Source organism: Diadema antillarum, unplaced genomic scaffold (genome assembly GCF_040938485.1).
Source record: "Diadema antillarum isolate AM-2024a unplaced genomic scaffold, OU_Dant_1.0 seq00000103_RagTag, whole genome shotgun sequence".
Lineage (NCBI taxonomy): Eukaryota > Metazoa > Echinodermata > Echinoidea > Diadematoida > Diadematidae > Diadema > Diadema antillarum.
Genome location: NW_027271190.1, coordinates 1,420,304 through 1,436,802, shown reverse-complemented (window position 1 = coordinate 1,436,802; position 16,499 = coordinate 1,420,304). Strand labels below are relative to the sequence as shown.

The window sequence follows — 16,499 nt, the reverse complement described above, 5'->3', positions numbered from 1 at the left end:
GTACATGTGGTTGATGGGTTAATGGTTAGGTTTTATTGCGTTTAAATTTTGCATTTGACAGTGATAATCTGTGCTGCAAATTTTATACAGAGATATTCTCCTACTTCAATAATAATCAGTATTCTTTGAGGAGATTGTAGAGAAATTGCAGAGAGTGAGGTGAACTGCTGTTTTTGTTTCCTTACAATTTTATGACATTTAGTCATTCATACAAAAATATGTCATTTGGCAAATACTCGTTCTCGTGTCTGTGATTTGAAATTACATACACGACGTTCGTCAACATTCAATGGCGAGATGTGGAATCAGATCTTGAATGTTCAAGCAGGAAATCACTGTTCCTCATACAATGTACATCAATTTCAAAGAATAAAATTTATTGAAATTGGGAAAAGAATGAGTGACTGTGTGAAAATATATATTTGACAGTTGTACTGTACATATTTTACAAACTTGACTAAGAGTACATTGTACTAAAAAGGATGGCATGCACAAGAAATAATATCCTTGATTCAATACACAATGCAGATACATGTAGTTAAAACATCAATGTACGACCACAAAGTGCACTCTGTTAGTTTTCGACCAAGACATGGTGGGACAGAAGGGAGAATTCAAAAATATTTATAGTATTGAGAATAATGTTGATTCATTCGATTGAGGAATAGTGTGAGGTAACCGATACTCCCATGTGATCATATTAACAACAGTCTTCTATAGTGGAGAGAGACATGACTGACAAGAAACATACACCAGAACAAAATCTTGTGCATGAAGTATTGCACATACAATATTGACATTTTCTGCCATAATTGAATCAAGGAAGACATGTATGTATGTAAATCAGTTCCAGACCAGGAAATTGCCTTTTGATTACAGTTTTGATGATTGAGTTAACATTTGGTAGTTAACATGTGAAAGTCATGATGGTATTTAGACAATCCACATGTACAATGTACCTGTAGGCCTATGTTTCAGCATGCACATTTTCTTTTTCTCAGCAAGTGTTGTTTCAGTTTCACAAGACTGAGGGTTGAGAACGTACAGGTGTATTGGAATTTATTTATTTCACCACTTACACAGAACTTAGTTGGCATGGTGAAATACATTTTTGGGGACAAGAAAATTGGCAGTGGGCACAAATGTTAAACACTGAAGGGGTGGTAAGTGCATGAGTAGAAGCCAACAGCGCTCCATACAACTGCCTGCACTATGTCCTACGACATAACAGCAAATATTTAGACTGTGCAATCGGCACAATCTATCTGGAATTGGTTAGGAAATACTGTCACACGAGGAATGTTCGCGTGCATTTTAATTTTGCGAATTTCGCGAGAGCTAAGATTCGCGAAATTAAAATGCACATGAAAGTTCTTGTCTACACTATACGCATTGAATGTTAGAGGCAACTCGCGAAAATTTCATGCTGCGAAAAAGGCCGTTGGCTCCAATTCGCAGAAATATCATGTTTTACAGTAGGCTGAAAATAACCCTTCTGGTAAGGAAATGAAATCCCTGCGATTACAGATTTCAAAGGATTTACTTATTATTTTTAGACATTAATGACGGACAATGGAAGTGTTTCAGCCAGAATATCTCCTGATAAAGCGGTTTATGGTTCCAATTAAGCGGTGGAAATAACACATGAAAAATCTGTTACATCAAGCATCAAGTTTTGTTGCACTTAAGTGGGGGTTCTCACTAAAGCGGTTCCCGATTAACAGGTGAGCATTGTACATATTACCATTTTCTTGTCCTCTTTGTAATTTCAGCATGTAAAATAATAAGGCAAAACACAGCCAATGCCTGACAAGAGTCCAGGTGCAGTGAATAGAAGCTGAAGGAGAAAACTAGTCAATCTACAGTCAGGGGAGCCACATTCCATAAAGACTTCTCCATACATTACCTACAGATATATTATACTGACTATTGCACAAGAATATCATGCACACAATGCAAAATACATTATACAAATCAACATACAAAAATATCAATGATTGCACAATGCTCATCACATATCTAGATACAGAAGCTCTAACATGTTATTCAACACTAATGTAAACTGGAAAAGGAAACCATGTGATGATCAAGATGCAAAAATGATATACAGCTGTAATTTTCAATTACATTTGTATGATGCATAAAACAGACTTCACTTGCCTTTGGGTTGCAAATGCCCTACATTGAACCACCCCTCCCCCAAAACACACACACACACACACACACACACACACACACACACACACAAAATAACAGCTAGATAGACAAAAATAAAAATGACAGCGAACATTTGGATGCAGATTGGAAGGAGATGAATCACTAACACTATGAAAGGTAGCATTTTGCCAAGGCCCTCTCCCTGTATGGTGGTGAGCGAATGGGGGCGAGCGAATGGGGGCGAGCGAAGCGAGCCCAGCCAAGTGCGACAGCGCGAGGGCCTTTTAAAATCTGCTTTGCATCCTTCTGTTAACCCTTCAAATTACCAGTTTTTGCTATCGGAATTGGGTGGCAAAAATCGACCAATCTGTGTGTCTTTCTGCCCGAGCCAGATTTGTATACGGTGAATGCATGCAAACATGCTGGACATGCCAGACAACGTAAAGACAGAGAGTGTGGGTAGCGCCTAATTCCACTGGTCGACTAAAACCCATAAATATGACTACTCTGTAGAGTTCCAGCGGTCAAATGATAACGTGTGAAGCAGATCTCAAAAGGCCCTCGTGCTATCGCGCTCGGCTGGACTCGCTTCACTCGCCCATTGTAGCCATCATACAGCGAGAGGGCCTTGTCAAAAGTCTACACGTTGTATATAAAAGGCAGAAAAAAAAGGTATTAATCTGAGAGATATTTTATAGAAGGTGAGAGCAAAACCTTTTCTCAGATTTGGTGATCATGTATCACATTGATATGGACTGACCAATCATGGGTTGTGGGAACCCTATTCATTTCCAGCCAGGGAACCTAACATCAACCATAGAAATTAACCTCTTGACGTCAGCAATCAATTGTTATTCTATCCTGATGAACCTATCTATGTTGGATAGTGCCATGTCATTGGATCATGGTATACCATTACAGGGGAAACTCGGTATAACGAACACTGCTATAACGAGATATCGGTTATTACGAGGAAATTTTCCCGGTCCCAAATTTCCTTCCACACAAGTCTATGTAAAATGCTACTCTTATAGCGAGATCGGCTATAACGAAATAACTGCTATAACGAGATAAATTTTGTGATTTCCAAACAAAGAAAAACATAGCCAATCAAACCTGTTATAGCGAGGTAAAGCAAAATGTCTTCGGGTAAAGCTTTACTTCGCCTGTGCTATCATGTTCCGATTTTGTGAAGCTCGCGATGCGCCAAAAACTGTCTTGTACACACATATTTTCTTCAGTACACTCCAGCGCTAGCACGGCATGTTGTACTTGTATGTGTGTGTGTGTGCACTGATACATGCAGAAAATGTGGTGGGACGGCAGTGATAACAGCATCATGACGTTTAGCAGGGTGTGAGGCAATCTGATGCTGTGATTGGCTTTCTACGTAGGGAATTCCCCATCTTCACACACACGCAGTCATAATGTACATACAGAATGTGCCGCATACACACACATCATTGTGCAGACCATACTAGTATTCAAGCTCTCCACACACAACACACACCCATACCATAACCATACCAATCCACAGACGATCTTGACACAATCGCAAGCTATATCAATTTACACATTCAAACATCTGCAATTATTAAGAAACACGTTCTTGATATTGGATTTCATTGGCGAAAAACATCTTCTTACCCATAAAGGTGAGTAATTCCCTCACACACATTATCAATTTGTCAGTATTGATTAACAGATCATGGGTAGTCCCACATGTGCAAATAAATGTCTTTATGTTATGCTTTCTTTTATGCCTACTGATATAACGAGATATCGGCTATAACGAGGAAAACGACTCGGTCCCGACCATCTCGTTATATCGAGTTTCCACTGTACATTAACTTCATCAAACATACTGGAACTTGAATGGCCCTTCCTATGTTTGACCATCTCTAACTAGCCAATGGCTGGTTCACGAGCAATGCATACAATCACTCTACTACAGATTGCGGGACAGTTTTAGTCGAAATAGTCCTCGATGTCTATGTTTGGGTCCAAGAGGTCAACCCCAAAGGGGCTGAGGTCAGTTTCGTTCAAGATCAGATTCTCAAAGGTCTCCTCCAGGTCCGTGTCTCCGATGAGGATGGCACCCTTCATCAACCCATTGTGCATGACGACCTTCACGTACTCCATGCCCTTCGTCATGCGCAGCATCACCTCATAGTCCGTCCCCAGGCCCTGGCCATTGAACTTTCCCAGCAGCACCACCTTGAAGCCGAAGAAGCGGGTGACATGGGCGAAGAGCTCGAAGCAGAAGTCCTGTGGGATGGTCTCGCTGCACTCGTCCGCCACCATGCACTTGGCGGCGTAGGCGCCCATCTGGCGCGCCTGCGACCACAAACGCATCTGCGTCCAGTTCGGAGCAGGCTCCCATGTTGCCGTGCACACGTCGCCCGCGGCATACACATCCCCGATGCTAGTCCTCAGGTGGTCGTCAACGGCGACCCCTCCATCCTCCGAAAGTTTCAGACCACCGATGCTGCCAAGAATGGTGGTGTTTGGTAGCACACCTGTTGCGCTGACGATGAAGTCACAACCGTAGATTTTGCCATTTGTAAGCTTGATGCAGATGCGCCATGAGGGTGCACATTCTGATGCTTTGTCTCCAAATGTTGGAACAGTCTCTTCCACACTCAGCTTTTGAAAATCCTCTGGAGATAGAATCCTATCAACCTAAAGAAGGTGCAAAAAGAAACACCAATAAGAAGAATAGAGTCCAACTCATTCTTTTCACTTTGTTGGCATCTTTTCCAAACACTCAAAAATTCTACAAAACGTGATCTGTGAATGGCATTTTCGAAACATAACAACAAAAGTCAAAATCTTGCAGCCATATAACTGGGAAATTAGAAATCAAAATTTTACTTAAACTTTCAATCATTTCAAATTTATTTGCCAGTGTGTTTTGTTTGCATGTTTGTTTTGTTTCATTCTTGGTCTCACTGTTCAAAATACAACTGTTGTATTTGATAAGCAGCAGAAGCCTCAACAGGGCAATTGCCTTTACTTCTTCCTCCACACTTTGAATATATAATGTCATGATATGTAGTACATGTGTGTATTGTGTATTTGCATTGTACACTGTCTTGTGTATACTCTCCATTGTTCTTTTGGTTTTCACCTTCAACTTACAGTTTTGTATGTTGACACAATTGGCATACACATCTATCCATTCACTTTTTTCTTCTTTAAGAAGTTTCCCTGTCTCAATGCTTTGGATGTTCACATCTATCTACTTACTTCAATAACTTAACAACTCACCTCACATTGGTATTCAATGTGTACCATATGGGACTGTGACCCTTGACCTTTCATGTCCAGCCCTGCACTCCAGTCAGGGCCGAGGGCGCTGCCCAGGCTGGATCTTTCTCTCTGCTTGTCGTCCGACTCTGTAGACTTTGTTACTGAGTGGGAGAGAGAATAATATAGACTTACAGAAATTAGACTGGGTCCCCTAATAGCATCCATGGATCCAATACAAATTGCCCCCATCCCCCGTGGAGGCTAATTGGTCCACATTCCTGAAAGATGTCATCCTGTAGATTTAGTTGCAACAATGAATCACACATGCACACACACACAGACACACACTGTCATGAACACTTGATTATAAAATTGAAGGGGTCAGTGCAATATAGTGCTAACCCACACTTTTGTAAAAATTGAGTGACATGCATTTTCATAATCCTTATCCATCACTCTAACCTCTGTGAAAATATCATATTTGAATTCAAGCAGTAAGATGGTAAAAAATGCATGCATTCATGTTTTGTTAATGTACAATGTATGGACTTTCCAAACATTCAACAGCGATTATCTCAAAATGACTATTGTGTGGGTTAGCACTATATTGCACCGACCCCCTCAATTGTAAAGAAACATATCTGTAAGATATCAGGACTCCTCAAAGTGTATCTGTAGGCAAAAATCCTAGATGCATGGCAGGAAAACCAAAGACCTCACACAGTGACACACACTTACTGTTTTTTTTTTTAAATCTAGCTGTTTCTTTTATTATCTTCATGCCCCTACACACACAGTCACATTTCAAATTCAAAATGTCAAAGATGCCTACATGTACAAACTGATGTAATAGTTGACCTCAGTAGCGGATCCAGAGGGGGGCGCACCGGGCGCGGGCCCCCTCTTTATTTTTTGTTAAAACAAAAGAAATAAAAAGAAAAAATGGGGGGGGGGGGGCATGCGCCCCCATTTAATTTTGTAAAGGCGCCTCCCCTTTACGGAATTCCTGGATCTGCCCCCTGGACCTGTTACCCCTATTATGTGACCTTCGTACAAGCTTATCATGTAACATCCAAGACTTAAATAATTTTTGGATGTCCACTGTGTCCCAAACACAAATTGAAATTAGGGCGGATCAGTTATCCTTTTTCCTTTGAACCCTGTTCACTGAGGCACCTACTACGATAACTGAAATTCCTCATGGCATTTTTTCTCATCGACTGTTTTGTCACAGATTTGTTGTGTGTGTGTGTGTGTGTGTGTGTGTGTAAAAGTGTTTTTTTTCTTCTTCTTCTTCTTCTTCTTTTTTAAAACGGCAAAGTCCATTGCATGCTCAGGCCTGCTTTCTGACTCCAGAATTTGCATCCTTGCCTTTTGGTACATGGAATATAAGCTAACCTATCCCTCATGAAACAAATGAAAGAAACTGCTTACATGTGTATTTGAGTCGCTTTGATGGACCGGTGTCCGACTGCTCCTTATCAGCCGCCACGTGGGGTAAGAAGAACTCCGCCGTGCCAGCATCGACAAACGTGCTGGAAATGGAGGCATCCTTGATGGCCCAAATGACCTCGCAACCTTCCACTTCGTACACCAGCTCAGTGGCTATCCCCCCGTTACCGACCACTACTATCCTCTTTGCTCCCTCTAAGTGCTCTTGGAAGGTCTGCACACTTTCTGTGTCCCTGATTCCTGTGAAAAGGGAAAATGGGGACAAGTACATTAAAGGGATGGTATAGTATTGGTGGAGATGAGAATTTGGTTTTTAATGCTTTGTGAGATATCAAGAAACCACTTATGAAATAGTACAAAGCATACCATTTGAAGAGGAATTCAAAGTTTATTCAATGAAAATTGGTTTTGTGATGGCTGAGACATCCAAAAACAAAGGAAAATAAAGCTATCGTAATAACAGGTGGGTCTGACCTTTTATTAGGATCGTTCTGTTTTGGATATCTCGGCCATTTCAAAATCAATTTTCATCAAATAAACGTTGAATTCCTCTTGGAATTACATATTCTTTCGCATTTCATAAGAGGTTTCTTATTATCTCACCAAAAAAATCAGAAACCCGAAGTTAGGTCTCAACCAAAACTATGTCCAATCCCTTTAAACTATTCAATGACTCAAAACACATCTTTTCATTTAACTGTCTATCATAATCAAGAACATCAGAAGATTTTGCAGTGCAGACGAATATATGTCTATAGGTTTTGCGCTATATAAATTGATATATAATTATATATCATTATCTATATTTACAATACACCTAAGAATATACTTTCTCCTGAAATTTGATAGAAGACAAGTAATGTTTTACATTGGATGATAGGACTTATCCTGAATATAATATATACCAGTGAGCACCGGTATATGTGAATACATAGCAAGACATGAAGGGATGAATGTAGAGGATATCATATCCCGATGTACAAGAGTGCACATGAAATAATCAATCTGAAAATGAAAATGAATCAGTGACTCTTCAAGAATGAAAACAAATGAATAGCCAATGCTGCACACTGGCACTGGTGCGACGGTCCCGAACCACTAAAAATCACTGTCGGACCCGTAACTTTTTCAGGAATAGACAACTAAAATATGGAAAAATTGGGTACCTACTGGTCCAACAGACAGATCGGACCATTAGAAAAATGGGTTAGTGTGCAGCCCTGGCAATAGCAGACCAAAAATGCTACAAGGTTAATCAGTACAGCAATACTTGCAGGGTTGTCTTATGTTTGATTCAGCAAAGCAGTATTAGACATAAGATACAGTTTTAGGCAATTCCGTCCTGTTTAAGAGCATCCTATGAAGTAAACTGTATTCTACAGTAGATAGACATCAACCTACAAGAATTGCCTCTCCACACTTTTATCCTGGAAGAATTTCACAGCAAATCTACAGTATACACATGGAGTCTCTTCAAGTGCAAAGAAATACTGCCGCAGTAATATGTGCTTCTATCTAAAGAACCGAACTGACATTACTATAAGTTTACCAATATTTTCATTGTTTCACCATGGGTATCATACATACAGTGCACTCTCGTTTTAACGAACACGGTTATAACGAAATTCCTGTTACAACGAAGTAAAAATTCAGGCCGCAACATTATCCACTCCATGTATTTTAAGTGTTTATTTGTTCCGTTACAATGAAATTTCGATACAGCGAAACAAAACTGCTGGTCCCGAGGACTTCCTTATAACGGGAGTCCACTGTATTCTATTTCAATGTCCAAGCTTATTTGCCTGATTATGATTAGATCAATGTTCAGAATCTATCATTATTGTGCAAATAGCACATACCCTGGTACTAGTATTTGTGATCACACATCAAGCTCTTACCCAAAATGTATGGGTTGTCTTCTGCAATCTTTTTGGGCCGGCCACCGGTGCACAAGCAGACCTTGGCATAGGGGAAGCTGCGGCCATCTTTCGTCTTGACCAGGTGCTGGTCGGGATGCAGATCGGTCACCTCGGCATGAATGACCTCCACGTTGGGGTGAGTTTGCTCCAGCCACTGCGATGACTTCTCCTCCACGTCAAACTCCTCCAAGGCACGTGACATCTGCTCAGCAAGATCATTAATGGGACAATATAACACGCACAAAAAATGGATTTTTTTTTTTTTTTTTTGAGTTGTTGGTTGAGAAAAGCACATTTCAAGGTGGTAAAAAAAAAGCTGTTGAAAACTGCTTATTCAATAGCGACCACCAAATGGAGTAAAATGGGGTCAAAAGGGGCCTGACCTTCCTATGTACATGTAGTACATAGAAGGTAGAATCTTTGTCAGAGGCAAAATGACAAACATGTTGGGAAAGCAATCACATGGACTTCACAAAATAAGCACAGTCTAAGGAGGGCTAGGGACACAGAACAATGAAAAAAAGGAAAAAAATGGGTGGGTTTAATAGAAGCCAAAGGAGGGAAACAAACAGGTAAGGGGGGGGGGGGGGGGGGGGGGTAAAGCAATAGGGTGAACAGACAAAAGGTAGGGGTAGGCCAGTGATGATCCAAAGGATCATAGGGGGCGACCTGTGAAGGATAAAGATGAATAGGGAGGCAGCTTCAAACAAGATAAGGAACAACAGAAGGATAAAGAATATGGGAAAAGAAAATAATAGCAACAGCAGGAGTGAAGGGGGGATGCGGAGCTGAATAAGCAGCAAGCCCTAGACCTGGAGTGCAAATATGTGGCAAAAAATGGCTCATTCCAAAGTGAGAGGAAGGTGCACATTTCAAAAAAGAAATCCATGACAGTGAGTGTTCAACAGATGAAACCAAAAAACTGTTTCTAATGAGATTGGTCATGAATTTATGAAAGGCAAGTCTGCTGGATGGATGTTCAAAACCAAGTCTGTTAAATCTTGATCAGAACACGGACAAACACTTGATACTCAATGGTTAACAACCCATTATGACAGACTTTTTCATATTTGACTTCAGGTTTAACTTAAGTGCTAGTATGTGCTGTGATGCCAGTCAACCACTATACTGCCTAGGTTCTACATTTTTGGGGAAAAGAAAATATACCTTTTGTTATCAACTCCAAGTTACAAGTACCTGAAACTCAGCAAGCCATGTTGTATGATGTGTGTGTTTGTAGGCCTCCATGCATAGATGTGTATGTGTTTAATTCATACTTTTGTAAATAAGTTAAAACTTTTGCACATAAGTTTCATCCTGCCCTTTGATGATAAATTATATTACATTTTTAAGATTTTCCTTTTTACTGTTTCACTGCATCATATCATTATTTTGTATGTTTGATTGGCTGATTAAAGTTAAAGTTCATCCCTTGTACCTTCTTGTAGTTTGTGACAGCTTTCACGACAGGAGAAGCAGTGAAGAGTTTGACTTTTCTTTCGGGACACGAGTATGCCAGCTGCTCCACGCAAGAAACCCCGGCGATACCGCCACCGATGATGACGATGTCGTGCTCGGAGTCAACTGACGCCATCCTTCCCTCTTCTTCGCGCAGCGACCTGTTTTGGCTCTATCTCCCTCTCACGATTGTTTGAAAGGTTTAAGTTTGATTTCTTTGGCAATAACTCAATGAAGATAGGCCTGGATGGAAGAACAAGAATCACATCAAGACTTTAAATATAGATATGGTTTCACTTTCATGAATTCAAACAAGAAGAAATAAGGACAAGGTACACAACATGTAAAACTCTTGGTTGGTATAATCTGTTTTTCAGATTGTATAGAATCTAGAGTATGGTAAGAGGTAGATCATCATTATTGTGTCTTTAATTTTAAAGCCCAGTACTAAATAATGATAGCATCAAAGGCAATGTCCTAATGAGGAACTCGAAGATTTTAAGCGGTTTCACGTTTCAATCCAGGCATGCACTGATATATAAGTTATCTACCCCTTAGGATCTACACTACTAGTTTAACAGGCTAGAACCCACCCACACTCAAGTCTTGCAAACCTAACAGTAATAATTTTAACATTTACATTAAATTTTAGTAGACCTGTGGTTAAATTAGTTAACAATCAAACTAAATGTTATAAAGGGACTGTACAGTACTGGTTGAGGTGGGGATTCATGTTTTCAACATTCCTAAGTGAGATAATGAGAAACCTCTTATGAAATATGAAAGAGGATTCAACGTTCATTTGATGAAAATTGGTTTTCAAATGGCTGAGATATCCAAAAAAGTGATAATAATAAAAGGCAACAGGCCATAATGCCTTTTATTACTGTATACTGATTAGGATCTCTTTGTTTCACTTTGTTTTTGGATAGGGTCTATCTCACTCAGCCATTTCAAAATCGATTTTCATCAGATAAACTTTTTATACCCCTTAGAATTGCATGCTCTTTGACATCTCATAGGGTGGTTTCTGAACATCTCGCAAAACGTTAAAAGCTAAATCCTCACCTCAACCAGAACTGTTAAATTAAAGTTTTACACAAATTTCGAACAGTCACTCTCGACTGTCACTCTTGGAACTAAGTCTAAGGACTTTCGTTTACTGTTGTTAAAGATATTAAGACAAGAGAGAATACCCGGTATGTCAGATCAACACACACACAAAAATAACTGTTTTACCACACCTAGCAAGTCAAGTTCAAGCTGGCCTGCTGCGCTCAGTAGTACTCCTGGGCTGCCGGGTCGGCTGCCTTAGCTGCCGGGGCGACAGCGGGTGTAAGCTTGGTAATTTACGGTGTCTGCAGCTAGCTACCGGTAGTTGCAGCATTCAACCGTTGTAGCCCTTGGCCTCGGTGTTGTCGCAATGTCGAATCGCGTCTGTACAATAATGGCATACACAATTTTACAAGGTACGGCTAGCTGCGCGCACGTATGGAAGGCCATCGCCGCCAAAACGTGTGCCAAACCATACGCATACATGTCAGAACGTACGCATGCCTATTTCATAACGTACGCATGGTTCTGTCATAACATACGCATGGGACATTTGCTATTATTTTTCAATGAAATTCCTAACATACGCATGCTTCTGTCATAACGTACGCGTGGTCTTGCCATTACATACGCATGGATTCGGAAAAAATGTCACACTCTCAGAAAGAACCAAGCGTATGTAATGAATGAACGATGCGTACGTAATGACAGAGCCACGCGTACGTTATGAATAACGGAACCATGCGTACGTTATTACGGAACCATGCGTACGTAATGACTCGACGATGCGTACGTGGTGCATCATATATTTTTCTGTAGCTATTACGATCTCGCACAACCAATGAGAAAGCAATTATAAGTTAACATATCAGTTCGGTTTAGTCCAATTCAGACTCGGACTTTATTCTCTTGTCTGCATTGAACGTACTTCAAATGAAAATGAGTATTCTTTTTTTTTTTTTTTGAAGAACAATAAGGTGCACAATCAGTACATTCATATAAGTAAAATTAAATATACAGTAGTCTGATGACAGAATGCAAAATTGTGTTGATTTTAACAATTCAGGATAGAGGAATAAACGGTGATCTAACTGGTTCATGGTAAAATGATTTTGGCGGGATTGGAATGCAGAAGTCTGTCGTTATAAATAGGCTAATAACTTGAAGAGACGGCAGTCTGAAGAAAAGAGTTTAAAAAAAAATAATAGGAAATTGAAAGTACAGAGCAAACGAAAAAAACCATGTTATTTGATATTCTGGAGTTTTGCGTTGCGTTGATGAAAATAGATCGTCAAGTCTAAAGGGATAAAGTGAGTGCAATATGCCTTAAACTATACGCGTGAATTTTTCCTGAATGGTTTGATGTTTAATACATTCGTGAACAGTGATCCGAAATATCAAATGCATAAAGCATTTCGTGAATGACATAATTAGATGTTTCCTGATCTTTAGAGTTTGATATGCGTTGTCATGGGAGATTTGAAAGAAAAACAAAGGTGTCGCGCACGATTTGATTCGTTCCGGCAGTGATTTCTATTAACTGCAAGGTCCGTGATATGAGATAGAACTATGGAAGAGGAGTTGCTTCGGATTATTGAAAACGAAAAATCTTTACAATGACGTGCGGGATAGGAGGTTGATATTGCAGTTGGGGATGAATGTATCGTGGAAGATATGAAGTAATTGTGTTGATGTGCTTTAACATAGCAGACTGGTAGGTACAGAGGTCACGTACTCTCATAGTTCTATTGGTGTTTTGATAAAGGAGAGGTATGAGCTAAATAGACAGAATGTATATACACACATTGGAATGTCCTTTTCTGTACGAGAAATAACGCATCAATTTTGGATTTGTTACAGTAACTCCATACAGTAGGCTATTACAGAAGTTGAGCCATGGTGAAACAAGATAGTTTCTCGGTTGAAAAGCAAAATATTTTCGCGGCATGATATTGTCGTGACTTGGAGCCGACGGTCTTTTTTCGTGGCACAAAACGTTCGCGAATCGCCGCTGGCATTCAATGCATATGGTATAGTAGGCAAAAACTGTCGCGTGCATTTTCATTTCGGAAACCTTGACTCGCGAAATTTTGCGAATTGATAATGCACGCGAACATCTCTGGTTTTCTAGGATAAATAAATTATCAGGAGGACTTGCTTTTTTTCGGGGGGGGGGAGGAGGGGTCAATTCAATAAAGTGTTTCAATTGCAATTGATATTGCTCTACATCAACGTATAAACAGGCACCGAATTAATCAGCGTTTAGTAGTAGCCACGATAAGAAATAATCAAAGGCCTACATATTCGGGCGGGATTCAAATTTACGACCGCCTGAGACCTCTGTGACCTCTTGCGGCCTCTACGACCTCCTGCGACCTCCTGCAACCTTAATTGCACAAAAATCTATAAGACATAATGGACCAAACCTTTGGAACACACCTCCAGATTATGTTAAATCATGTAAAACGTTATATTCTTTTAAAGCTAGGTTGAAAAACGATGTTACTGTCAGATTACAATCAATGAATATTGAATCTGAATAAAAATTCTGTTTTGTTTAAGGCATTTATTTTCTTAATTGAACACAAATTTTCCTTTGCCGTCCATGAAAAATTTATTTTTGTGTTATGCTTCTGCTCAATATCGGGGATATGCATGCCAAAATAAGAGATGAACAATATCTTAGAACGCTTCAGAGACACTATGTGTCTGCGCATAATGATAAAGCGTCTCATGTTTCTGTGATTAATTCGTCGTTGAACAATATTTCTTTTTGTAATGCAGATGAAATTTGCGCTTCGTCTCAAGTTTTGTTGGTATTAGTATAGAAATTCTGTGTGTCGTCAATACATATAGGTATATACTGTAGATGATCAGAAATGTTAGTTAAAATATAACCAATTGATAACGTTGGTAAACTGATTCTCGCCGATGTATATACTGCATAGTTTATTGTTATAGAATTGGATATTCTCGTATATTCCGAAGATCAATATTAGAATTGCCCGTCAAAATTTCGTCTGTTTTCTTAGATATTAATTGAGGCAAATAAAAAACAAATGTGAGTTAGAGGATAATTTATTTTGAAAAAAACGTGCGTAGTAGAAGCGTCCACCTTGTGAACGATGCTACGACACAGATCAACAGCTTCTGGGGGGGGGGGGGGCACGTCCCCTCCCCCCCCCCCCCCCCCCCCCCCATCGGCTGGTAAATAAACCCCCAAAACAAAAAACAAAAACAAAAAACAAAAAGACCTCACCAAAATGGTAATTCAATGGTTAGTAAACTGCTTTTGAAATCGACATGAAAGGGCGATCAAGAAATAAGATATTTTTCTAAGATTTCTTTTAACCATGATTAAAGAGGTATATAGTGTGGAACATTGTTCAAAAAGCCTGGAACCGACAAAAGATTGTGATTCAGCGTGATTCCTGGTTGGCATTCTAAATATAAGCAGAATGTGCGCAGTGTACTCAGAACATCCGAACGGCACAAAGAGTCTCTGCAACGTTGCGCAATGTGATATAGAATGTACACCTTTGTACCTTACGCTTCGTTATCAAAGCTAGATCATTGATTTTAGCAGTGTTGCTTTACATACTAGTCAATCTTAAAATGCCTTGCATTGCCAATAATAAAACTTTACCTGGGTTATTTCCTAACCTTTCCATGTATATAAAACATATACACACACAAACACAAACAATTAGGGGATGCTCTAAAGTGCAGATTTTGGACATCTTTCCCCCGCTTGCTCACTTCGACGCCCCCTCGCTGGTCATACGTAACCCAATCACGAACATAAACCGACACCCTTGACTACCAGTGGTGGATCAAGGGGGGGGACGCACTATGGGCGCCCCCCCCCCCCCTCTTAATTTCCAAAGCGAAAAATATAGCTACAAACAGCAGTTTGGGGACTGTAAAATGTCAAAATCCGCTCGCTCGCATTTAATCGTTATGCCATTCTCCTGATGTTACTGTCAGTAAATTGCCAGCAGTTGCGCCCGCTGAGCCCCTTTAATTTCCAAAGCGTAAAAGTATAAGCTACAAACGGCAGTTTTTGGACTATAAAATGTCAACATTTTCAAGCTCGCTCTCTCCGCTCGCTTGCATTTTATCGTTAGGCCATTCTCCTGATGTTGCTGCCAGTAATTGCCAGCAGTTGCGCCAGGTGCACCCCCCCCCCCATAATTTCTAAAGCGAAAAAATATCGCTACAAACGGCAGTGTTTGGACTGTAAAATGTTAAAATTTTCAAGCTTGCTCGCTCCGCTCGCTCGCATCTAATCGCTATGTCATTCTCCTGATGTTGCTGCCAGTAATTGCCCCCTTAAATTCCAAAGCGAAAAAACATAGCTGCAAACGGCAGTTTTGGGACTGTAAAATGTCAAAATGTTCAAGCTTGCTCGCCCCGCTCGCTCGCATATAATCGTTGGGCCATTCTCCTGATGTTGCTGCCAGTAGTTGCCCCCCCCCCTTAAATTCCAAAGCGAAAAAAACATAGCAACAAACGGCAGTTTTCGTACTGTAAAATGTCACAATTTTCAAGCTCGCTAGCTCCGCTTGCTCGCATTTAATTGTTGTGCAATTCTCCTGATGTTGCTGCCAGTAATTTGTCGTTTCACACTGTCATTCCATAATCCATGTAAGGAAAACTTACAATGTTGCTCAATGACTGCTCTGTGGAATGTATCACATTCCGTTATGTATTGTAGTCCCCGTTAAGTTTGCAGACTGACAGCGCACGCACACACACACACATACGCACGCACAAGCATACACAACCTCAAAATTACTTTTCCACGAGGTGACCCCCCCCCCCCATGTCTTGACCCACGGTACGCCACTAAGCGTAGGTGTGACTTACTATAAGTGCTTGTGATCAGAATGTGGGTGAATTGGTCTGTATGAAGGCCTGATTTGAGGGAGATCACATTGACCATATACACGATATACCCTGTGTCGAGAATTAGAGTAGTTTATCGACTTGCAAAATTTGAAAAGGTGATAGCCCTAGTAGTTTTGCTTCGTTCGCGTGCTATCAAAATCTTCATGCCACTGCTGAGTACAGAATGTCTTCCGTGGCTGTGGCACTATGGGTCCTACGCCGAGATATGTAGTAAAAAAAAAGAGGAAATCTCAAAACACAACAAAGTTTGGGTAAAAAAGAATATCAATTACTGCAGTGGACACTTGTGGGCAAGCA

The 16,499-nt window shown here is 40.3% G+C and overlaps 1 protein-coding gene across 1 annotated transcript; it reads right to left on the bottom strand.

Annotated features, from left to right (window-relative positions):
* Positions 1-4,125: 4,125 nt before the first annotated feature.
* LOC139726899 (pyridine nucleotide-disulfide oxidoreductase domain-containing protein 1-like) lies at positions 4,126-11,621 on the bottom strand. The gene is made up of 6 exons (XM_071637893.1): positions 11,483-11,621; positions 10,219-10,481; positions 8,760-8,982; positions 6,844-7,101; positions 5,428-5,570; positions 4,126-4,839 (listed from the first exon to the last, which is right to left on the bottom strand). The coding sequence occupies exons 2-6, from the start codon at positions 10,372-10,374 to the stop codon at positions 4,126-4,128; spliced, it is 1,494 nt and encodes a 497-aa protein (XP_071493994.1). The 5' UTR covers positions 10,375-10,481; positions 11,483-11,621.
* Positions 11,622-16,499: the final 4,878 nt, after the last annotated feature.